Here is a 25,118-nt window from a genome sequence, read left to right on the forward strand (position 1 = left end):
GAGTCTGGAAGTTTTCCTTCTCTTTCTATTTCTTGGAATAGCTTGAGAAGGATAGGTATTATCTCTGCTTTAAACGTCTGGTAGAACTCCCCTGGGAAGCCATCTGGTCCTGGACTCTTATTTGTTGGGAGATTTTTGATAACCGATTCAATTTCTTCGCTGGTGATGGGTCTGTTCAAGCTTTCTATTTCCTCCTGATTGAGTTTTGGAAGAGTGTGGGTGTTCAGGAATTTGTCCATTTCTTCCAGGTTGTCCAATTTGTTGGCATATAATTTTTCATAGTATTCCCTGATAATTGTTTGTATCTCTGAGGGATTGGTTGTAATAATTCCATTTTCATTCATGATTTTATCTATTTGGGTCATCTCCCTTTTCTTTTTGAGAAGCCTGGCTAGAGGTTTGTCAATTTTGTTTATTTTTTCAAAAAACCAACTCTTGGTTTCCTTGATCTGCTCTACAGTTTTTTTAGATTCTATATTGTTTATTTCTGCTCTGATCTTTATTATTTCTCTTCTTCTGCTGGGTTTAGGCTGCCTTTGCTGTTCTGCTTCTATTTCCTTTAGGTGTGCTGTTAGATTTTGTATTTGGGATTTTTCTTGTTTCTTGAGATAGGCCTGGATTGCAATGTAGTTTCCTCTCAGGACTGCCTTTGCTGCGTCCCAAAGCGTTTGGATTGTTGTATTTTCATTTTCGTTTGTTTCCATATATCTTTTAATTTCTTCTCTAATTGCCTGGTTGACCCACTCATTCGTTAGTAGGGTGTTCTTTAACCTCCATGCTTTTGGAGGTTTTCCAGACTTTTTTCTGTGGTTGATTTCAAGCTTCATAGCATTGTGGTCTGAAAGTATGCATGGTATGATTTCAATTCTTGTAAACTTATGAAGGGCTGTTTTGTGACCCAGTATATGATCTATCTTGGAGAATGTTCCATGTGCACTCGAGAAGAAAGTATATTCTGTTGCTTTGGGATGCAGAGTTCTAAATATATCTGTCAAGTCCATCTGATCCAATGTCTCATTCAGGGCCCTTGTTTCTTTATTGACCGTGTGTCTAGATGATCTATCCATTTCTGTAAGTGGGGTGTTAAAGTCCCCTGCAATTACCACATTCTTCTCAATAAGGTTGCTTATGTTTATGAGTAATTGTTTTATATATTTGGGCGCTCCGGTATTCGGCGCATAGACATTTATAATTGTTAGCTCTTCCTGATGGATAGACCCTGTCACTATTATATAATGTCCTTCTTCATCTCTTGTTACAGCCTTTAATGTAAAGTCTAGTTTGTCTGATATAAGGATGGCTACTCCAGCTTTCTTTTGGCTTCCAGTAGCATGATAAATAGATCTCCATCCCCTCACTCTCAATCTAAAGGTGTCCTCAGGTCTAAAATGAGTCTCTTGTAGACAGCAAATAGATGGGTCTTGTTTTTTTATCCATTCTGATACCCTATGTCTTTTGGTTGGCGCATTTAATCCATTTACATTCAGTGTTATTATAGAAAGATATGGGTTTAGAGTCATTGTGATGTCTGTATGTTTTATGCTTGTAGTGATGTCTCTGGTACTTTGTCTCACAGGGTCCCCCTTAGGATCTCTTGTAGGGCTGGTTTAGTGGTGACAAATTCCTTCAGTTTTTGTTTGTTTGGGAAGACCTTTATCTCTCCTTCTATTCTAAATGACAGACTTGCTGGATAAAGGATTCTCGGCTGCATATTTTTTCTGTCTAGCACACTGAAAATCTCGTGCCAATTCTTTCTGGCCTGCCAAGTTTCAAAAGAGAGATCAGTCACGAGTCTTATAGGTCTCCCTTTATATGTGAGGGCACGTTTACCCCTTGCTGCTTTCAGAATTTTCTCTTTATCCTTGTATTTTGCCAGTTTCACTATGATATGTCGTGCAGAAGATCGATTCAAGTTACGTCTGAAGGGAGTTCTCTGTGCCTCTTGGATTTCAATGCCTTTTTCCTTCCCCAGTTCAGGGAAGTTCTCAGCTATTATTTCTTCAAGTACCCCTTCAGCACCTTTCCCTCTCTCTTCCTCCTCTGGGATACCAATGATGCGTATATTATTTCTTTTTAGTGTATCACTTAGTTCTCTAATTTTCCCCTCATACTCCTGGATTTTTTTATCTCTCTTTTTCTCAGCTTCCTCTTTTTCCATAACTTTATCTTCTAGTTCACCTATTCTCTCCTCTGCCTCTTCAATCCGAGCCGTGGTGGTTTCCATTTTGTTATGCATTTCGTTTAAAGCGTTTTTCAGCTCCTCGTGACTGTTCCTTAGTCCCTTGATCTCTGTAGCAAGAGATTCTCTGCTGTCAGCTATACTGTTTTCAAGCCCAGCGATTAATTTGATGACTATTATTCTAAATTCACTTTCTGTTATATTATTTAAATCCTTTTTGATCAGCTCATTAGCTGTTGTTATTTCCTGGAGATTCTTCTGAGGGGAATTCTTCCGCTTGGTCATTTTGGATAGTCCCTGGCGTGGTGAGGACCTGCAGGGCACTTCCCCTGTGCTGTGGTGTATAACTGGAGTTGGTGGGCGGAGCCGCAGTCAGACCTGATGTCTGCCCCCAGCCCACCGCTGGGGCCACAGTCAGACTGGTGCGTGCCTTCTCTTCCCCTCTCCTAGGGGCGGGATTCACTGTGGGGTGGGGTGGCCTGTCTGGGCTACTTGCACACTGCCAGGCTTGTGATGCTGGGGATCTGGCGTCTTAGCTGGGGTGGGTAGGCAAGGTGCACAGGGGCAGGAGGGGCAGGCTTAGCTTGCTTCTCCTTAAGTGATCCACTTCAGGAGGGGCCCTGTGGCAGCAGGAGGGAGTCAGATCCGCTGCCGGAGGTTTGGCTCCGCAGAAGTGCAGAGTTGGGTGTTTGCGCGAGCAAGTTCCCTGGCAGGAACTGGTTCTCTTTGGGATTTTGGCTGGGGGATGGGCGGGGGAGATGGCGCTGGCGAGCGCCTTTGTTCCCCACCAAACTGAGCTCTGTCGTCCGGGGGCTCAGCAGCTCTTCTTCCCTTTGTCCTCCAGCCTTCCCGCTTTCTGAGCAGAGCTGTTAACTTATCACCTCCCAGGCGCTAAGTCGCGCTTGCTGTCGGAACACAGTCCGTCAGGCCCCTCCGCTTTTTGCAAGCCAGACTCGGGGGCTCTGCTTGGCCGGCGAGCCGCCCCTCCGCCCCGGCTCCCTCCCGCCAGTCCGTGGAGCGCGCACCGCCTCGCCGCCCTTCCTACCCTCTTCCGTGGGCCTCTCGTCTGCGCTTGGCTCCGGCGACTCCGTTCTGCTAATCCTCTGGTGGTTTTCTGGGTTATTTAGGCAGGTGTAATTGGAATCTAAGTGATCAGCAGGACGCGCGGTGAGCCCAGCGTCCTCCTACGCCGCCATCTTCCCTCTCTCCCTCTTTGATACATTTTTTTAATGCTTATTTATTTTGAGAGAGAGAGAGAGAGGGAGAGTGAGTGGGGGAGGGGCAAAGAGAGAAGGAAACACAGAATCTGAAGCAGGCTCCACTCTCTGAGCTGTCAGCACAGAGCCAGACTTGGGGCTCGAACCCACGAATCCCAAGATCGTGACCTGAGCTGAAGTCGGACGCTTAACCCACTGAGCCACCCAGGCACCCCTCTTTGATACTTTTTAAATTAATTTCTATATACAATATAAGGTAAGAGCCCAAACTCATTCTTTCTTCTGTGGATATCCAATTTTCCCAGGATCATTTTTTTAAAAAGCTGTTTATTTTTCCCCATTAAAATGTTTTGGCACCTTGTTGAAAATGATTTGACCATATGTGTAAGAGTTTATTTCTGGGCTGTCTATCCTATCCCATTAATTTATTTTGCCATCTTTATTCCAATACCATATTGTTTTGATTATTGGATTTATAGTAATTTTAAAATCAGGAAGTTTGAGCCCTCCAGTTTTGTTCTTTTCAGGATGCTTTTGCTTTTCAGGTTTCCTTGATATTCCACATATTGGCTTTTATATTTGCTCATGTATTTACCGTTACCAGAGATCTTTATATCTTCATATGGGTTCTATTTACTATCAAGTCATTTCTTTTTTTTTAATTTTTTTAAGTTTGTTTATTTACTTTGACAGAGAGAGAGAGAGAGAGAGAGAGAGAGAGAGAGAGAGAGAATGCACAGAATAGGGGCAGAGAAAGAGGGAAAGAGAGCAAATCCCAAGCAGGCTCCACACTGTCAGCACAGAGCCTGACCCAGGGCCTGAACCCATGAACCATGAGATCATGACCTGAGCCAAAATCAAGAGTCAGACACTTAACCAACTGAGCCACCCAGGTGCCCCTGAAGTCATTTCATTTCAATCTGAAGGATTTCTTTGAGCATTTCTTATGGAAGTGGTCTATGGTAAGGAATTCTATCCGATTTTGTTTATCTGGAAATGTCTAAATTCTTTCATTTTTCCCTCAAAAAGGAAGGACAGTTTTGCTTATTATAAAATTCTCAGTTGGTAACATTTTTCTTTCAGCCATCTGAACATATCAACCCCCTGCCTTCAAATCTCCAAGGTTTCTGGTATGAAATTGACTGATAATCTTATGGAATGTCCCCTGTATGTGATAATTCATTTTTTCTTCCTGCTTTCCAGATTCTCTCTTTGTCTTTGTTTTTTGATAATTTCATTACAGTGTGTTTCAAATTCTACTTGGAATTTGTTGAACTTGGATTTACATTATTTATGTCTTTAATCCTATTTGGAAATTTTTTTATGTCATCTCCTCAAATATCTTTTCCATCCCTTTCTCTCTCTTGTCTCTTTCTGGGACTCCCATAATTCTTATGCTGGTCTGCTTGAGAGTGTTATACATCATTAATTCTTTTTTTTTTTTTCTAAAATTTTTTCTCTCCTCAGACTCCATGATTTTAGTTGTCTTATCTTCAAGTTCACAGATTCTTTCTTCTGCATGCTCATACCTGATGCTGAATCTCTCTGAGTTTTTCACTTGAGTTATTGTGCATTTTTAGCTTCAGAATTTTTGTTTGGTTCCTTTCTACAGTTTCTATCTCTCTGCTGAAATTCTCATTTTGCCCTTATATTCCTTTTCTTGGTTTCCTTAGTTACCTGTCCATGTTTACTCTTAGTTCGAGTATATTTAGGACAGTTTTTTTAAGTCTTTCTCTAATAAGTCTGCTATCTGGATTCAGGAATGATTTGGGGGTTGCTTTATTTTAATTATTAAAGGTTATAGAACTCCATTTGTTTCAGATTTGTCTCAACTAATTTTCAAAAACTTTTCCTTGCCATTGTGATTGCTGAAGTCTGTTCCCTTATCTCACGTTTAGCTATACAATCACAGACTTTCTTGAATGCCTTAAGCTTGAAACAAAGAAAATACAAAATAGATAAATAAACCCCAAAAGTGAACAACCTCCTTCCCCTGCTATTCCGGGTTGGCTCTGTGCTGGGGCATTCCTTCAACACTTATCTAGGTTTGCTGTGAACCCTCTTGGTTCAGCCATCAGCCAGGGAGAAAGCTTAATGTACTCTCAGATATTTTCCAAGCGTACATCTTGTCTGGGCACGCACATGGCTTTCTAAATTCTCCCCATATATGCAGCTGCTTCTGAATATCCTAATTTCCAAGAGTCTAACCCCAGCTTCTCTGGGCCTTAGATGGCCCATTCTATATTTCCACCTGTAATCTCTTGCATCAAGCATCTGTGTGTACAGACTTTCCACTACTTCTCCTGCTATGTTCCAAGTTATGCAAGACAGAAATGAATGCCTTCCATCAGACTTTCAGGTATCCTCAGATCACAGCAGGTGTACACAATAACTTAAAAAAAATTTTTTTTAATGTGTTGCACTTTCTCTAATTTGAGGGGAGAGCTGGCAACCAGGTCACTACTTGCTTAAGACCAAGACTCTCACCAGGTAAAGTCTGGCAGGAGATGGGGTTAGGATGACTCTTGCTTGGTTTCTATAAGCCTTTTACTGTTTTCAGAACTCTTAGAAATTGACTCATATACAGCTTCTAGCGTGTGTGTGTGTGTGTGTGTGTGTGTGTGTGTGTGTTATGTGGAGAAATCAGTCCTTGGAACTTTCTAGCTTGTCATTCTGCTGATATCATTGCCATGATATGTTTATAGGTAAAATATCTCTCGGAACATTTTTTCTTTTCCATTTGAATTCCCTCCTATTTGGACTCCAACTGCATGCATACTGGGAACTTGGGACAAGTCCAACAAGTCTCTTCTACATTTTGCTATTCTTTACTTTCTTTGTGTCATACGTTGGACATTTTCTATTGGCCAGTTCAGTAATCTTATTCCGTCCAATCTGCTCTGAAGCCTATCCATTCTGTTCTTAATTCCACATACATATTTTTCAGATAAGCTATTTTAGTGTGATGTCTAATTCTTTGGAAAAAGTTATCCATATGTTCATTTTTAGGTCTTTCTCTATTTTCTTCAGCATATTAATCATAATGATTATAATGTGTGGTTTGCAGAGGTTATTTTCTGGATCATCTGTCAGACTTTCTTTAGAGCTTTATTATTTTGCGCTTTTTTTCTTGTTGGTTTTAGCCGTACCATATTACCTCTTTGAATGTCTTGTAATTTTTAATTGCATGTAGCATATTTTGGACGAAAGAAACTCTGAGGGTCCAGGTAGTATCTCCCATCACTTATCTCTCTCTTCTCTCAGGCAGAAACAATAAGTGGTTGGTAACTGTCATCTAATTACAATTTCAGGTTGCTTAAGATTTAGTTTAGCTCTCCCTCATCCTTCCTCTAGGGTGGGGCCCTCAAAAGCTGTTAACTGAAAAATTGGTAGGTCTTTCAAATACCATAGACCTAAGTGGATATTCTGGAATTAAAAAGTACGGTATCTAAAATTAAAACACAGAAGATGGGTTTAAGAGATCCACTTTTGTCCTCTGAGGATTTTAAAGCTTAGTTCTTTAGTCTTCCAGCCAAACAGCTTCAGAATTTGACAACTAGAATTCTGATTTTTAGATTGGTTATATAGAGAGTTAGAAAGAGCATGACTCCCATCCTTAAAGTGAGAAAAAAGCTATGAAGCTGGAAGTTGACTCATTTTTATGAGACCACAAAAGAACTGAAGTCATAGCTACAGAGACAGGTACCTGTGTGTAGAACAGCAACAGAACATTTGCTTACCTGAGACAGAAATGGCTAAAAGTTGGGAGCACCTGGGTGGCTTAGTCAGTGGAGGGACTTCAGCTCAGGTCACGATCTCGCTGTTCGTGAGTTCAAGCCCCGTGTCGGGCTCTGTGCTGACAGCTCAGAGCCTGGGGACTGCTTCAGATTCTGTGTCTCCCTCTCTCCTTGCCCCTCTCCTGCTCATGTTCTGTCTCTCTCTCTCTCTCAAAAATGAATGAACACTAAAAAATTAAAAAAAAAAAAAAAGAAGTGGTCAATATCATATGAACAGGTAGAAAAGTCAAACAATAAATTTTTAACAGGATTTTTAAGCATGGACTTTATTGAGAGCGTGAAACCCTTGGAAACCACTGACATAAAGGAGGGATTTCACCCTCTTGCAGGTCTTTCCTGTAGGAACCCCACCAGACAACCACAAGGAAGATGGGGAGAATCCCAAGAAAGGTAATGGCTGGCAGAGGGAACAGCAGCCATTGCCAAAACTCCACCCAGACCCATTCCTTATATTCCCTAAAAACCAAAAGTCTTAATCTACAGAGGGAAGATCAGTTAAACCATAGTCTGGGGCCCTGGGGAAAGGGAATGGAGACCACCACTGAAATCTACCCAGATCCTTCTCCCCTATCTTTCAAGTGAATAAAGCCTCAGTCTGCAGTGGGAACAGTGACGAAACTGCAGGCTGGGGCAGTAATGGAAACCTACTCAACATGAAGGAGGGGAAAATGAAGTTCTATTTCTGGAGGAGGGGTAGGAACACTACCTCGGTCTTAAGACCAATGTTTAGAGTGATTGCCCAAAACTGAGGTTCAATTGGAAAATCAGAAAATTCTGCCATCACCCAAACTTCATCCATAGCACCACGCTAACTAGCTTGGAATAAAAATATCAATGGGAAAAAAAACATATATCAATGGAGTATGGCAGAGAACTCCACAGTATTGGTCTTTAGGGAAATTCAAGTTAAAAACACAATGAGATACCACAATTAGAATTGCTAAAATGAGAACAATAAATGTTTTACATGAATATAATTGCCATTCACAGTTGGCAAAGACTGTAAATAGCCAAGATGTCCTTGAGCAGATGGAAAGATAAACACCCTGTACACCTGTACAATGGAATTCTACGCAGAAATAAGAGACAGTGGGTTGTTGATTCACAAAATAGCATGGCTGAATCTTAAATGCATTTTTCTAAGTGTTAAAATCTCTCCCAATTTCTCTGTCCCCCAGCAGATGCTCTCTGATAATCGCACGAATTATATCCAAGTAAAACGTAGCTGTGTTCCTCAGTGCCGACTCACCGCTCTCTCTAGAACTTTCTTCTCATGTCTGTTTTATTGTCTGGCCCTCTTCACCTTCACCAGACTAGGGGGGGTTGGGGTGGGGGGATGCTTGCTTCCTAAAGATTGTGAGGTTAGTGGAGATTTTACTGCCTTTCAGAAGATTCTGGAATATGCCTTTTACTCTCTCACGTAGAAATCGGAAAGTGCTTTCTGGGGTCTCATCAGAGTCTCCAATTTTGTGATTCTAGCTCCATGTGACTACTAACATTTTTGTTAGTTTTCTTTTTTCCCATTTGCAGCTTGGTGCTCTGCTTGGTCAAACTCTGCCAATAGGAAGAATAACAACTGCTTATCATCAGTTCACTGTGAAAGGTTTGCCCTCTTGGAAATTTTCATTCATTCAATCCTGCTGTTTCCCCATATACCAGAGGCCTTCAAACACGTAATGTTGTATAATTTATTCCAGTTTTCTTCATTGTTGTTAGTGAGGGCACTAGTCTGCCATGAATAAGTCTCTCACCCAGGGACATACATTTCTACCCTAATTATTGTCAAGAAGGGCTAAATTTTATATCAAAACACGGAATCTGTCTTTTGATTCCAATATTAAGATTCCACGTTTTTCCAGTGATCTGTAGCGACTAATCTCCTTGAAACACACTAAGGAAGCTCTCCCTCATTCTCAAATATTTTTGAGGTTATTCTTAACTTTGATCTGTCTTCATTGCAATGGGTCCCTAACGCTTTACGTCCTCGGCCTCCCGTGTTTCTCTCCCATTGCAGAACTTCTGTCCTGGCCACAGGCAAGGAGAGGGGTTTGAGAGTGTCGTAAGCAGCTCCTTCCGGACATGGTTTCAAAGCCACCGTCAAACCACACTCCTCGCCATCTTTTTATCCTCAGATTCCGGTTTTGTAAGTATATTATTGCTACCTTTCTTAGGACTTGTGAACAACAAAAGCATAGTTGCTTTCATTTTACGAGAAATACGTAGAAACTGGGGCGCCTGGGTGGCTCAGTCGGTTGAACGTCCAACTCTTGATTTTGGCTCAGGTCATGGTCTCACACTTAGTGGCTTTGAGCCCCCCATCGGGCTCTATACTGACAGCATGGAGCCTGCTTGAGATTCTCTGTCTCCCTCTCTCTCCCTTGCACTGTCTCTCTCTCTCTCCCTCTCTCAAAATAAATAAATAAACTTAAAAAAAAAAAAAGAAATACATAGAAATTTTAAAATGTGAAAATTGCTCCCAAATGTATTGACTTTTCTGTTTGTATTCTTTTACTCGAGTGAGTAGATTCAATGCATAGTGGATAACAGTGTGGAAAAAATTAAATGTTCACTTTAGCAAGTTATAGGCATATATACAGCTATACATGGAAAACAGATTGCGCAACATGCACACTGAAATGTAAAGAAAATTTTTTTAAAAAATTAACAGTGAGAAAATTTTTGAAAAGTTGACTATTCAGCACTATAGTGCCTCAGGATCATTAACCAGCTTATTTATTCATACAACAAATATTTATTGAATGCTTTTTTTTCAGAATCTCAGCTGACACTATACGATTCAGAAGCCCCAATTAATGGAGTTTACAGTTGATGGAAAAAGTGATTAGCAGTCCTTTATTAATGCATTTTGAAAATAACATTAAAAAATTCTCTAAATTAGTTAAAGAATCATAAATTGGATTATCCGAGTCAGAAAAAAATAGGATGTTCGAAGTAGGATATGAGTTGTTCAGAGCTCCAATGATCTCTATTAAAGCACTAGAGAATATTAAGCCAAAAACAGTTTATCTATTTTGTGTATCCTATACATCGATTCATGGACAACTGCTTAGTTAAAAGCAAATATCATAAATAACAGAAAACGGGATCAATAATACCAATATCTAGTTGTCTACTCGACACTAGCCTATTTTTTATGCGATGAAGTATAGAAAAAATATGTCTTTATATTTACTGTAAGAAACACCAAAAAATCTTTAGCAAGTGGGAAAATGAAATCTTTTGTGTGTTCATTATTTAACACTGCAGCAGGTGGGAGCCCTGCGGGTGAGGTGCTCGCACGTTCCCCCGGTCGGAAGAAATCGAGGCAGCGGCAGGGCGCTAATGAAGGAGTCGTGTTTCAGCCACAGCAAACGTGAAGCAGATTTCAAACTGCGAGGGGGGCTGTGTGTCCCCGCAGGGCAATCAGTGCGGAGTAATTCCCTTCCACCCTTACAGTCTTCGTGTAACACCGGCACCACCTGACTCTCACCTGCTCCTGGCCCAGAAATGCCTGTGGTCGCAAGTATCTGCGTGTGGTGGGTGACGGGAAAGCCCCACCTGCACTTTTTTTTTTTAATGTTTATTTTTGAGAGAGAGAGAGAGAGAGAGAGAGAGAGAGAGAGTATGAGCAGGGAGGAAGCAGACAGAAGGGGGTACAGAGTGTCTGAAGCGGGCTCTGTGTTGACAGCAGACAGCCCGATGTGGGGCTTGAACTTACCAACTGTACATCATGACCTGAGCCAAAGTTGAAAGATGGGGTTCAAGTTTCAGTTCTGCAGAGACTAACGTTAGCATCTTGGACACTGTAGAGTCTGGCACCACTAACTGGAACGTTGCAAACGTTGGAACAGGCACCTAGTTAAGCACCTGGGTGGAAACTTGATCTCAGCAGTATAATTTGGCATTCTCTCTCTCTCTCTCTTTTTTAGAGAGAGGACAACAGGAGATGAGAGAACCTTAAGCAGGCGGGGCTCAATCCCACAACCCTGGGATCATGACCTGAGCTGAAATCAAGAGTCAGAGGCTCAACTGACAGAGCTACCCAGGCACTCCTTGACAGTGTCTCTTTTTGCTAAAAAAAAAAAAAAAAAAAAAAAAAAATCAAGAAATCTGAAATAATATAGAATGTCCTTGTCTACTTATTTAAAAATTTTTTTTTCTAATTGTAAAAGGAATTCATGGTTATTCGAAAATATTTGGGAAATAGAAAATGATTTAGGCAGATATACACATCCTTCAAAACCCCAACTCCCGTAAGTGAGGAGTTAATGTTTTAGTATGCTTACTTCCAAAGGGCTTCAAGTTCATTTCTTCACCATTTTAGCACAGCTTTCTACCTTGGATACATTTGTAATCAATACCCCCTAAGTCTGAATGTGACAGCATTTGGAAAGTGGGAACGGTGATTTGATTTTGTTCAGGGGGGCCTCTCTGTTAGCTGGAGGAACTAAGGGGGCTACGGGGACCACCTGCCCCCACCCTGCCTTGCTGAGCGCCCTGGTCAAGGTCAGGCTCCCGGAGCACAGCGAGGATGCCTGCCGGTGGGCAGAGTCCACAGTGAACACCGACGTGGGAGGAGCCACGGCACCCCTGCGCTCCTGGTTCTCACGCTCACCACTGCTCCTGCCCCTGAGGGGCTTTCCTCTCGAGCATCTCCCGTCTCCACCGTCAACTTACATCCAAGGATAGTGCGGTGGGTCTTAGATGCAGTAGCACACATTCAGTGCATCATCTTTATCTTAGAGGAAAACATAAAAATATATCGTCATGATTGGGGAAGGCAATGACTTCTTAGAGAAGGCACACAAAAAATTGAAAAAAAAATGGATCATTTGGACTTCATCAAAATTAAAAACCTTTGTGCTCTACCAAATAATTAGTACTATGAAAAATAAAGACAAAGCTCAGAATGGGAGAAAATATTTTCAAAGCATATATATCTCATAAGAGACTTATATCCGGAATACGTAAAGGTCTCATACAACTCAATAATAAGATAACTAACCCAATGGGGAAAATGGGTAAAGGATTTATATAGAAATTTCTCCGAAGAAAATATACAAGTGGTAACTAGCCCCCCCCCCCACACACACACACACACAGTGCTTAAAATCATTAGTCGTTAGGGAAATGCAAACCAAAATCATAATAAGATACACTTTAGGCACACTAGGAGAGCCAAAATAAAAAAGCAGCCAACAGCAGGTGTTGGTGAGGATGTGAAGAAATGGAGACTCTCATACATAGCAGATGGGAATACAAAATGATGCATCTGCTTTAGAAAACTGTTTGGCAGGGGCACCTGGGTGACTCAGTCAGTTAAGCACCCCAACTTGGGCTCAGGTCAGCAACTCCACTCGTAAATATAACCCCAAGAGAAGTGAGAACAGAGGTCCCACGAAAAACTTCCCGGTGAATATTCAGCATTGTTCGTAAGAGCCAAAAAGTGGAAACAATCAAATGTCCATCAACTGTTGAAGGGATACAGAAAATACGGTATACCAAGCAATGAAATACTCAGTGTAAGGAGTACTGATATATGCTCAACATGGATGAACGCTTGAAAATACTACACTAAGTAGAAGAATCCAGTCACAAGAGACCACAGAGGCTCTATGATCCTGTCATATTGCGATTCCAGAAGAGGCAAATGTCTAGAGACAGAAAGTGTTTTAGTAACATTGCTAATTAGTTACAGTAAGCACTGGGTGGGGTGGAGCATAGAAGATACAGAGTATCTGCTAGTGAGTGTCAGTTTCCTTAGGACAGTAATGAAAATGTCCTAAAATTCATTGTCATGATGGTTTTGTGCCCTGTTACTCTGCTTGAAGAACACTGCACACTTTAAATGGGTGAATTTTATGGTATGTGACTCTCATCTCAATAAAGCTGTTAAAAAGCCCCTACCCTTCACACACAATGGATATTACATTTTTAATCTTGCTTTTCCCATGAGCAACTAATATTTAAAGGAGATGCTCTTTCCATCTGTCACTTTAGCAAATCAAGTCTCAAGAATTTTGTGATTCTTAGGAACAATTTATTATAGGGTTACTACACCACCCCGACACTATCAGCAATAACTTATCTTTTGGAGAACCATGGATTTATGGTTAAATCCATAAAAATTTAAGGAGATAAAACAAGATGAATGAAGCAAGATCAATAGTTTTACAATTATCAACAGAGATGCAGTATAATTATATTCTAGACATCCACACCCTTAATGAACTTCTGATAAGAAGGTATGGATTAATAGTACACATTAACTTAGGCTGGGTTGCAGAAGAAAATCTGCATTTATAACTGTGTCACTTTTGCATGTTTTGCAGAATTCTATTCTAGACTGAATTGCACTATAAAAAGATACATCTGTAATCAACGACCATTGAGAGGAAACAGAAAGAAACCACCTCATCTACATAACAAGATCAATAACAAAAAATCAGAAGATATCCCAAGAATGTTTTAAAGTAATGTACAAAACCTCCATGAGGAAAACTTGTTTGATACAAGGTAAGTCTTTTTTGTTCTATTTATTTGATTTATTTTTAGTAATGATACCTATCGCTTTGAAATTTCAAGTGATATTTACTAACTTTAAAGAAGGATATGCAATTTCCATCTGTAACAAACATGACAGAAGTTAAGACCTACAGCTCTCAGGGCGCCTGGATGGCTCAGTCCGTTAAGCATCCCACTCTTGATTTCAGCTCAGGCCACGATCTCACAGTTCACGGGTTCATGAGATGAAACCCCAGAACCAACTCTGTGCTGACAGTACAGAGCCTGCTTGGGATTCTCTGTCTCCCTCTCTCTCTGCCCTTCCCCTGTTCGCACGCCCTCTTTCTCTCTTCCTCTCTATCTCTAAATAAACATTTTTTTTAATTTTTTTTTCAACGTTTTTTTATTTATTTTTGGGACAGAGAGAGACAGAGCATGAACGGGGGAGGGGCAGAGAGAGAGGGAGACACAGAATCGGAAACAGGCTCCAGGCTCCAAGCCATCAGCCCAGAGCCCGACGCGGGGCTTGAACTCACAGACCGCGAGATCGTGACCTGGCTGAAGTCGGATGCTTAACCGACTGCGCCACCCAGGCGCCCCAATAAACATTTTTTTTAAAAAAGACATACGGTTCTCAAAGTACATTTTAATAAATATATTCCCTTCGTGGGCTGTGTCCATTGTGAGAGACTCACTGAACTTTAGACCCAAAGTGTATCTGAAGAGGCAGTACAACTTAAAGGGCATGCCTTATTTAATAGATGTTTTATGAAGAATATTTCTTTTCATCTCCATAAGAACTCTAAAAAGGAGATATGAATATTTCCACTAGGAAAGCAAGAAAGCCTGGTTCCAAAATTTGAGGCAAGTTCCCTTACCAGAGCCCTGCTCCCGGGCAATGAACCCAGGTCTGCCTGTTGCAAAGTCCAAATCCTTCCCACTTTCCACTGCCCACTGATACATTAATCTAATAAATAGTCCAGTAAATAACAAAGGGGAATGGAGACCTTTAGCCTTTGCTTCTAGGCTCTTGAGATCCTGAAGAAGGTTTTCTGGTTTTGTTGGATTCTTACTCCTTTATCTCTCAGATTTGAATTATAAATGCATTCTTCTTATCTTCATTAGGAAACCATAGACAGCTTGTGAGCAGAATCACTAATTCTACACTGTATCTTTTAAAATACGTAGAACTGGGGCGCCTGGGTGGCGCAGTCGGTTAAGCGTCCGACTTCAGCCAGGTCACGATCTCGCGGTCCGTGAGTTCGAGCCCCGCATCAGGCTCTGGGCTGATGGCTCAGAGCCTGGAGCCTGCTTCCGATTCTGTGTCTCCCTCTCTCTCTGCCCCTCCCCTGTTCATGCTCTGTCTCTCTCTGTCCCAAAAATAAATAAAAAACGTTGAAAAAAAATTAAAAAAAAAAATAAAATACGTAGAACTGAGATGACAAAGAAATAGACTCGATATATACACAGAGAGGCATTTCAAGGAATATGGGCAGAGGGAACAGGAATCGATAGTAATTTGGCCAGGTAAATCTGTCTTGAACATTAGTTTTGAGTAGATGGACTTAGTGTAATTAAAATATTAGCTATTCCTAAGTTCATTTATACATTTAGTGAGACCCCGATTAAAACACCAACAGTTTTTGGTTTTCCTTTTTTGTTTTAGTGAGTGGTACGGTCCTTTAGTCAAGCCAATTCTGAAGTTCACATGGGAAAATTTAAAACTTTAGTAAAACTCTGAATAACGGAGTAGCAGCAAGTGACATCACCTGCCAGGTAGTCAACATTGACCTCCCTCCCATGTGCCGAATAATTTCATCCCGTCCCAACATCCCACAAGGTCTTAACTCGTCCCAGCATCCACCTGTAAGTCCCAAATCTCAACGTCTGAATGATCGACATCAGGCATGGGTGTGACAATGCGTAGGGGCCATGCTCAGGAAGACTTTCTTTCCATCCATGGACACGTGAAGCTAGAAAACAGCTATCTCCTTCCAGAACAGAATGGTGGGACAGGTATAGGATAGATATTCCCATTTCCACAGAGGGAGCAGGAAGGAAGAGAGGGGTCACCAGGCAAGTCCAAACCCAGCAGAGCAAATCCCATTAGGTTTCCAGGCTGGGAACATCCTGTTAGACTTGATGCCCCGTCCCTGGGGCTCTAAGGGGCTGTCCTATTGGTCCCTGGCCCTGACCCTGCTTCTCTGGCCTCTGCCTTCACGTTCACATCTGTGTTTTTGGAGTCGTTCTTCCTTGTTCCTGAAGGACAGCCCGTGTTTGTCACCAAGTAGCTCTGCAAAGCCATTTCCTTCTTATAGAATCTGACAGCCTCCCCTTCGTGCCTTCCTGTCTCTGTTCCTTCAGGTGAAGCCGAGAGTGTTTCTTCTGATGCAACATTCTCAAGAACCTTGCTGGTCCGTGGTATATGTCATGGGGACCCATGACACTAGATCTCTCCTTCAAAACCCCATCTCTCTTCCTGCCTCCGCTGAGATGGTTGACTGGGTCCAGGAGACCCCCACCTAATCTCTTCAGCAAAAACTTGTCCAGCCTCCCCCTGGGCCTCCTCTCTGGAGCACAATTCCCCATAGCAAGTGGCCTCATCTTCCCATCCGTTGTCATCGGGATTGGCCTGGAACCTTCCAAACAATCGAGCGCTAGTTCCTTTTATCGAGCACTCCCCTCCTCACATTATCTCTTCCCTCACACATTGTGCTAAAGGCAGAAGGAGTTTAGCTCGGAAATCTCCTCAGCTACACATCCAAGTCTATCACTTGTAAATTCTGTTCTGCGCCGAACAAAAGAACACAGTTCAGGCAAGTTTTCTACCACTTTATAACAAAGATGACCTTTTCTCCAATTCCCGATAACATGCTCCTCATTTCTTTCCAAGATCTCACCTGAAGCACCTTTAACAGTTGTATTTCTGCCAAGATTCTGTTCAGGAACAACTGAATGTTCGCAATGAGAAACTTTCTCGGCAGGGGCCTCTGGCTTCTTTCCGAGTTGTCACCAGAATCGCCCTTACCATGCAGGCTTTTCCCTTCTCATGAAGACCATCAGGCCTTGGGGCGCCTGGGTGGCTCCGTGGGTGGAGCGTCCAACTAACTCTTGATTTCAGCTCAGGTCATCATCTCACAGTTCGTGGGGGTCGAGCCCCGAGTCCTCTGCTTGGGATTCTCTCCCTCTCTCTCTGCCCCTCCCCTGTTTGTGCTCTCTAAATAAATAAATAAATAAATAAATAAATAAATAAATAAATATTTTTTAAAAAATCAGGCCTTTCCTGTCATGGGCCTCTAAACTCTTCGTCTTTACCCAGTTTTGAAGCCACTCTCCTCATGTGTTGCCATAACGAATTGTTGCAAACTTGGTGGCTTAAAACAACACCCGGCCTGAGGTCCAGAATCCAGGCTTTGGTGGGGCAAGGGCAGGGCGTACCTTCTGGGGGCTCTGAGAAGGCCACCTGCTCCACCCCTCCCTCCTGGCTTCCGGAGGCAGCCAGCTGTCATTGGCACTTCTCCAACTATAGATGTCCCACTCCAGTCTCTGCCTCTGTCCTCACATGTCATTCTCCTTTGGGCCTCTGTGTCTTTTTCTGCTTCTTATTAGGACAATCTCACCCGATCTAGCACCTGTGCTAATCTCATGGGATCTCGTCTTGATCTGTACCTTCAATCTATCTGCGAAGACCTTATTGCCAATAAGGTCACATTCTGAGGCTCTGGGAGGACAGGAATTTGGGGCACACTATTCGACCCACTACACATTTCATTGTACTTCAAGCAAACTGTTAGTAAAAAACAAACAAACAAACAAACAAACAAACAGAAACCTTGTCCAGAGCTTGCCCATATAAGATGGTATTAGGGTTTTTTCCTCCTGCTGGAATTTCTGAGCAAGTTCATTTAGCCTGATTGGGCTCAACTTAAAGTCGTGTTATCCACACAATGATTTAAACTGACCCTTCTTAGGGCACCTGGGTGGCTCAGTTAGTTAAGCGTCCGACTTCAGCTCAGGTCATGATCTCGCAGTTCGTGAGTTCAAGCCCCACATCGGGCTCTGTGCTGACAGCTCAGAGCCTGGAGTGTGTTTCAGATTCTGTGTCTCCCTCTCTCTCTGCCCCTCCCCTGCTCATGCTCTCTCTCTCTCTCTCAAAAATAAATAAACATTAAAGCAATTTTTTTAAATAACGAATTTCTCAGCACTTCATGACATAAGCAGCTAATTTTTTTAATGTTTCCAATATCGTTGGTTACATCGTATTTTATTGTGCTACCTGTTGCTAATGTTAATGTGGTGGTGCTGGTTGTTTTCTAATACAAAGTCGGGTTTGTTTGTTTTTTTAAGTGTATTTATTTATTTTGAGAGAGAGAGTGAGCGTGAGAGTGGGGAAGGGGCAGAGAGAAAGGGAGAGACAGAATCCCAAGCAGGCCCTGTCCTGTCAGCACAGAGCCAGATATGGGGCTGAAACTCACGAACCACGAGATCGTGACCTGAGCCGAAGTCAGACGCTTAACCGACTGAGCCACCCCGGCGCCCCCGAAGTCAGTTCTAAGAAACTTTTTATGGTCAAGGGTATAGAAGCAACTTTGGGGACCACATTCTCTATATTCTGTCTTTCCTTGATTCCCTGGCCGTGTGCATACACATATCAAAATGCAGCCGGAAACGTCATATACTGCTCTGACCTGCTTCCAGACTCGGAGTTCTGTTCTTTTATCCCAAACAGGGCTGGGACCATCTTGTCGGCACCAAGTGAGCCTTGATAATATGCATTACTACTGATGGAAATCCCTGAAGTCGAAGATTGTTGCAAACCTTATTTCCATGAGAGCAGTATCCAGGGTGTTTCATGCATGAATCAAATGTGTGTGCGTTCAATTCTGATGGAAGTTGGGAGAAGATGTGAAATGGCGTGCATTTGGAAGAGCACTAAACAAAATAAGATACGGCAGTTTAATGTAACTGTTAGTAGGATCCTGCTGTACAGTAGTTGTAGGTCAACGATATATATGAGAATTACAGCAAATATGAGTGGGTTTTGTTATGTTTTCATTTTCAGCTGGTAGAGCCATTGTTAGAAAGCCCTGTAATCATATCACGGAGGTGATATGTGCCGCCCCAATGTGTCCTTTTATGTGAAAGAAAAAATAAGCATCTAATAGTAATAATAAAAAAAAAAAAACCACCTTAATTGTTTGGGGATAGTATTTCTTGCAGTCAAACACAGATTCTAATTAATTCGCTGCCATACTTTCTTCCCTTTCAAGAATAATTCTTAAGCTTGTATAGTAGTTACTGAAAATGTCAATATAATTTTGCTATAACTCTTCCTGAGATGTATATAGAAAAAAGCCAATAAACATTAAATTGTATAATTGCACACAATTTAATTTAAAATGGTCGTGTGAAGTCCTATATCCTATAATCTCATATAAAACATCAATGAAATGAGTTCCATGTAATTAAAAGTCAAAAATATATGTTAAAAGCTACATAACTATTCATCAGGGGGCGAGAGGTGGAAGAAATTGGTAAACTGTTCTCATTTTTCAGTTTAAATAAATGGAATTTAAAAAAAGAGGGGGCGCCTGGGTGGCTCAGTCGGTTAAGCGTCCAACTTCGGCTCAGGTCATGATCTCACGGTTTTGGGTTCGAGCCCCGTGTCGGGCTCTGTGCTGACAGCTCGGAGCCTGGAGCCTGCTTCGGATTTTGTTGTCTCCCTCTCTCCCTGCCCTTCCCCCACTCATACTCTGTCTCTTTCTCTTCCTCAAAAATAAATTAAAAAAAAAAAAAGAGGAGGGTGGGCTCTATGATGAGGACAGAGAAAACAGTGTGTCTTAACCTAAATGTCCTTAACAAAGGTTAAGATAAAAATCCAGGGCAGGAGAGAGACCATACTTCCCAAGAGAATGCACTTGCAGGAGGAAACCCAGCAACCCATACTCTCTGAATGATTCAAAACGAAAAGAGTTGGAATCCATTGGCGAGGATCATGTAGGACAAAGATGGAACAGGCAGGGTCAAGGGAAGTGGCTGATGACCCTTACGGTGAACAAAATAAGGACGAGAAGTCCATACTGAGAACCAGGACTTGCACAAAAGTTTCCAGCTGTGTAGAGAAAAATAAAATACAGAGCTGGGAAAAATAAAATGCGTGAAAAATGTGGTAGTCAACCAGGTGAAGAGACAACAAGGACCATCTGTTTCATGAAGATGAAATTGATGTTCGAGATTTGTGAAAATGGAGTTGACATCAGAGTCTCATGAAATTTTGAACATGTCAGGGGGAAAATATTCCCAAACAAATTCATTTCATTCAACGTTTATTAAGGTTCTGCTCATGTGGCTGACTTAATTTAGGGGTATACACCAGTTAATTATACCACCCCCCGTATGAGATGCAAGTCAGACATGCAAACACTGCGGGACGATAAAGTGTCTCATGATCTGCATATATATATGTAATCATGCCAGTGAGGAGAGGTAAGTTTATGCTATGGCACCAAAACTCCAAAAATCTTAGCGGATAAAGAACAGAGGTTATTTCTTATTCATATGTGAAATGCAGTTTGGCAGAGGAAGGGGGCAAGACTTCATTCAACTGATAAGAAAATATTTAATGTGCAGTGATTTTTTTCTATGTTGTCTGTCATTGAGAAGGGTGGCATTGGTCCATCATTCTCTGAGAGCTTTGTCCTTCAATGTATGAAGGCGTGTAATATCTCAATAGCAGTCGAGTGTGTGCTTCAACATGAAATTGGTTTGAATATTTAGATAACGACCCAGAGTTTTTTTGTGTTGTTTTGGTTGTTTGTTTGTTTGTTTTTGCCTGTAATAATTTTTTTTTTTTAGTTTAAATTCAAGTCAGTTAACACACAATGCAATACTGGTTTCAGGAGTAGAATTCATCGATTCATCACATGCATCCAACACCCAGTGCTCCTCCCAACAAGTGCCCTCCTTAGTCCCCATCCCCCATCTAGCCCATCCCCCACACACCTCCCTCCATCAACCCTCAGTTTGTTCTCTATCATTCAGAGCCTCTTGTGGTTTGTTTCTCTCTCTTCCCTCCCCTTCCCATATGTTCATTTGTTTTGTTCCTTAAATTCCACATATAAGTGAAATCATATGGTAATTGTCTTTCTCTGATTGACTTATTTCACTTAGGGTAATAGATTCTAGGTCCAACCATGTCATTGCAAATGGCAAGATTTCATTCTTTTTGATGGTTGAGTATACATCTTTATCCATTCAGCAGTCGATGGACACTTGGGCTCTCTCCATAGTTTGGCTATTGTTAGTAGCGCTGTTATAAACATCAGGGTGCATGTGCCCCTTTGAATCTGTATTTTTGTATCCTTTGGGTAAATATCTAATAGTGCAATTGCTAGATCAAAGGGTAATCCTATTTTTAGTTTTTTGAAGATTCCACAGTTTGTTTTTAAACTTGAAGTGAACACATCCTATCTACAAAAAGAGGGGTGGGGGACCCAACGGACATTTATTACAACTATAGTCTTGGTATTAGAAATACGTCAGGTAATAATTTTTTTAAAAAGTTCTAGAAATCCAACTTTAATGTCCTAAATCAAAGAAATCAATAGTTTTTCTCTTTTCTCGGCTTTCTTCGGCAAGTGTGCGTAATTATTATGCCTCTGGGTGAAAGGGTGTTTTCGTTCCTTCAATGAATGTGGCCAGCTAAGTTTATGGTTTTTGTTCAGGAGATGAATCAGATGGGAGTGGGGAAGTGAAACATTTTAGCCCCACTTCAGATTCCTTAGGAAGAAACCTGGTCGTCCCACCTTGAGTCACGGGTCAACAAAGACCCTGGCGTCTCCCATGAAGATCATGGGGTTGGAAGGGGTTGCAGAGAGTTAACAGAAAATTCACAGAGGAACGGGGTGGACCGTTTCTCTCAGAAAGAGAACACGTGACAGAACAATAACTATCCGGGGGTGGGGAGACAGCACCACCACCCAGAAGAGAGGGTGAGTTACATGTTACAGCAATTAGGTCCTTGGAAGGTTCCTTGCAATAGACTTAGGGGTGCAGAGCAGGGATCACAGATCACTGTTAGACCCAGGGGCTCCTCTTTCTCTCCTAGGGGCGCTGGAGACCTAATTTCATGAGCGCTTCTTGTATCCGCAGGACATGGACGCCGCTTCCCCGCATTTACTCTTCTCTCCCTCCTGCTCCAAAAGGGCTACGTTGACCTGAATTTTGCCCGTTGCTTCCCACTGTGTAGTGTAACTTCCTGTTGCTTTAACTTTCTTGATTTTTTATATTCAGAATGTATTTTCTTACCTCTTAAAATCACAGATGATCCCAGGATTTATCTAAATAAATCAGAAAGAAGATTTTCATCAACTCGGGAATTCTGTTGGCATCTAGCACCCTCGTGGCTTATTCTGAAATCTGAAGAACGTGACCACATGTAGCCTCTGTCTAACAGGGAGCTAAGAACTCTGCAATGAAACAAAATTCCAGGTATTTAGCATTACTGTTCTTGTTAAAATTGTTTTCAGAACTTTGGTTTTACTGGTATTTTCTGACTGCTTTACCCCCATTCTAGTAGAGGATTATTCGTTAATGATGAAAAGAAGGAGGCGTGAGGCTTGGAGGAGAAGCTTAAGAATACATAAAGCAAGCAAAATATTTGCATTCTTGGTTTGTTTTCCCATTTTGTTTTTTCCATTCACTATTTAAAATATGCTCCTTACGGAGAAAAGGACAGCAAAATGCAACCATTTCTACAGCTAATTTGCAAATGGAAAGTGTTAATTAAAATTTGAGGCTCTCAAAGTTTCTAATTAGCCTGTAAAATCCATTCTGCTATTGGGATTTCAGTTTTTATTTCTTTTCCTGGTTGTATCTCTAATTATAGACTATAAGCTAAAAGGATATTTTTTTATATTTCACAAGAGTATTATAAAAGAAAACTACCAAAGTTTTAAAAATATAAATGGCTTCCTAAGATTCGGTTGATACAAATACTATTAAATAATTTGGTTTCCTGCAAAGTGAAAATTTCTAACAGAAATGATTGAGCTTTTACTTTATGGATTAGAATTTAGGGGAAATAATCTCAAATATTGATAAGGTTTGGCTAAATCATGGGCATAATTGCATCTATTGGTGATATCATACAATTTTCATATTCTTTTTTTTTTTATCTAAATAACACAAGACAATGGCAAAAAGCATGGATTAGCACTCCATTTTTTAATACATATGCAGGATTGGTCTTTTAGGATAATAATCTTGCATAATAGTTGTGAAGTTGAAATAATGGCAGAGTCAGACATTAAGACAACAGCAATTTATTGACTAGTCCCTAGTCAATAGGGAGCACTTAAACTCTACTTATAACAGCAATCCTGAAGGTCACTATTTTATTTTTTACCACATACACATATACATAGCTAATATATGATACAAAGTATATACATAGCTAATATAGTATTATATATACTATATACTATATATTACATATAACATATAGTATTATATATACTATAATATATATACATAGCTAATATATGATACAAAGTATATACATAGCTAATATAGTATTATATAGATACTATATGTATATATAATATATAGTATAATATATATACTGTAATATATATACTTAACGAATATAGTATGCAAAGTATATATATATATATATCATAAAGTCACCCAATTTTAGTGCACAATTCAGTAATTTCTAGTAAATTTGTAGTGTTGTGCAGCTGTTCCCACAATCCAATTTTAGAACATTTCCATCACCACATAAAGATGCCTCATACTCACGTACCAGAGCTCTGTATTCCCACTCCAAGCCAAAGTGATCACTAATGTACTTTCTGCCTCTGTAGGTTTGTCTTTAATGGACATTTCATATAAATGGGATTTCAAAATCTGTGCTTTTTAAAAATGTACTTAGCATAATATATTGGAGGTTTGTTTTTGTTGTAGCATGGAAGGGCATTTGCATTATTTCTACATTTTGGCTGTTACAAATCATGCTGCCATGAACAGTCATGCATGAGTCTCTTCACAGACACGCATTTGCATTTGTCTTGGATGGATATTCAGGGAAGTAATTGCTGGGTTATATGGTAAATTTATGTCTTTGTTTTTAAATAAGTGACAGGTTGCTTTCCGCAGTGGCTGCATCTTTGTATCTTCCCATGAGCAATGGATAAGCGTTCCAATTTCTCCATGGCCTCCCTGACTCTTGTAGTTGGCCACCGTTTTTACTATAGACATCCTAGCGTTCGTGAATGGCATCTTACTGTGGCTTTAGTCTGTATTTCTCTGATGGCTAATAATACTGAGAAACATGCCATGTGCTTATTGATGAAATGTCTATTCAAAATTTTAGCTTAAATTTTATTGCATTTTTGTGTTCCCATAATTGAGCTGTAAGCATTTAAAACAGACTTTGGATACAAGTAATTTATCATACATATGTTTTGAAAAATTTGGGTCCTGATCTGGGGCTTGTTTTTCCATTTGTTAATGGTGTTCTTGAAGTTCAGGATGTTTGCATTTTTACGAACACAAATTTATCTTTAATCACAGGTGTTTTTGGTATTGTATTAAGACTGTCTAACGTAAGGTCCCTACTTTACCAAAAGAGGAAACTGAGGCCTCATAAGGCCAAGGACACAGTCGAATGCAAGAGTGTGTTCAAGTGCAGGATATTGGCCCTGCACTGCCTTTGCTCTGCACTCACTGCCATCAGGGTGGAATTCAAGTGAGCTCAGGTGAGTGACGTCTGACCCCAGACCTGCGATTTCCCAGGCAGTGTAGCTATTGAGTTCAAAGAAGGAACAGACGTGTCTTTCCAGACAACCCTCCCCTAGCTTCTTCTGTATAACGGGAAAGAAAGTTTCTATAAGCAAATACATACTCTAAGGAAGTTTCTAATGATCATTTAATCACCCCAAAGTAAAATGGACAATGCTCTTCTCTGATTTTAAGATCTAAAAAGTATACATCTAAGTACACAACTGGCCTTTCATCTTTTTTTTTTTAATAAAACAAGTTGTATAGGAAAACCAGGGAACAAATTATCAAATTTAAAGTGATAAAATATTGCAGTGGCATTACCCAAATTAGAAACAATAACTATTATAATGTGCCAATAATTAAGGCTAGTCACAGTGTATGTTGGTTTAATGTTAAAAACTGAGTAGTGAAATTTTATGAAGATTAAGTTGAGGAGACTAGTTCACGTTATGAATTTAGAGAACATTTCAAAAATGCGCTTGTGGGAAGCAGGCTCTAAGGTGACCCCAGTGACCCCCTATCTGCTTGGATTCCCACCCTGCGTAATCCTCCTACCTCTTAAATATGGACTAGAATTATTGGCCTGCCTCTAACAAATACTACACAGCAGAAGCGAATACAGAACTATAACTTTCA

The 25,118-nt window shown here is 40.8% G+C and overlaps 1 protein-coding gene across 1 annotated transcript in view; it reads left to right on the forward strand.

Annotated features, from left to right (window-relative positions):
* Positions 1-25,118, forward strand: part of LOC147574682 (uncharacterized) — a 124,804-nt gene that overhangs the window by 74,859 nt on the left and 24,827 nt on the right. The window contains exons 6-8 of the mRNA XM_086684733.1: positions 9,208-9,336; positions 10,461-10,566; positions 11,632-11,881. Coding sequence (XP_086540859.1) covers positions 9,208-9,336; positions 10,461-10,566; positions 11,632-11,881 — 485 coding nt within the window. The remainder of the gene's footprint in view (positions 1-9,207; positions 9,337-10,460; positions 10,567-11,631; positions 11,882-25,118) is intronic.

This window comes from Puma concolor, chromosome D4 (assembly GCF_028749965.1).
Source record: "Puma concolor isolate L17-30 chromosome D4, mPumCon1.1.hap2, whole genome shotgun sequence".
Taxonomy (NCBI): Eukaryota; Metazoa; Chordata; class Mammalia; order Carnivora; family Felidae; genus Puma; species Puma concolor.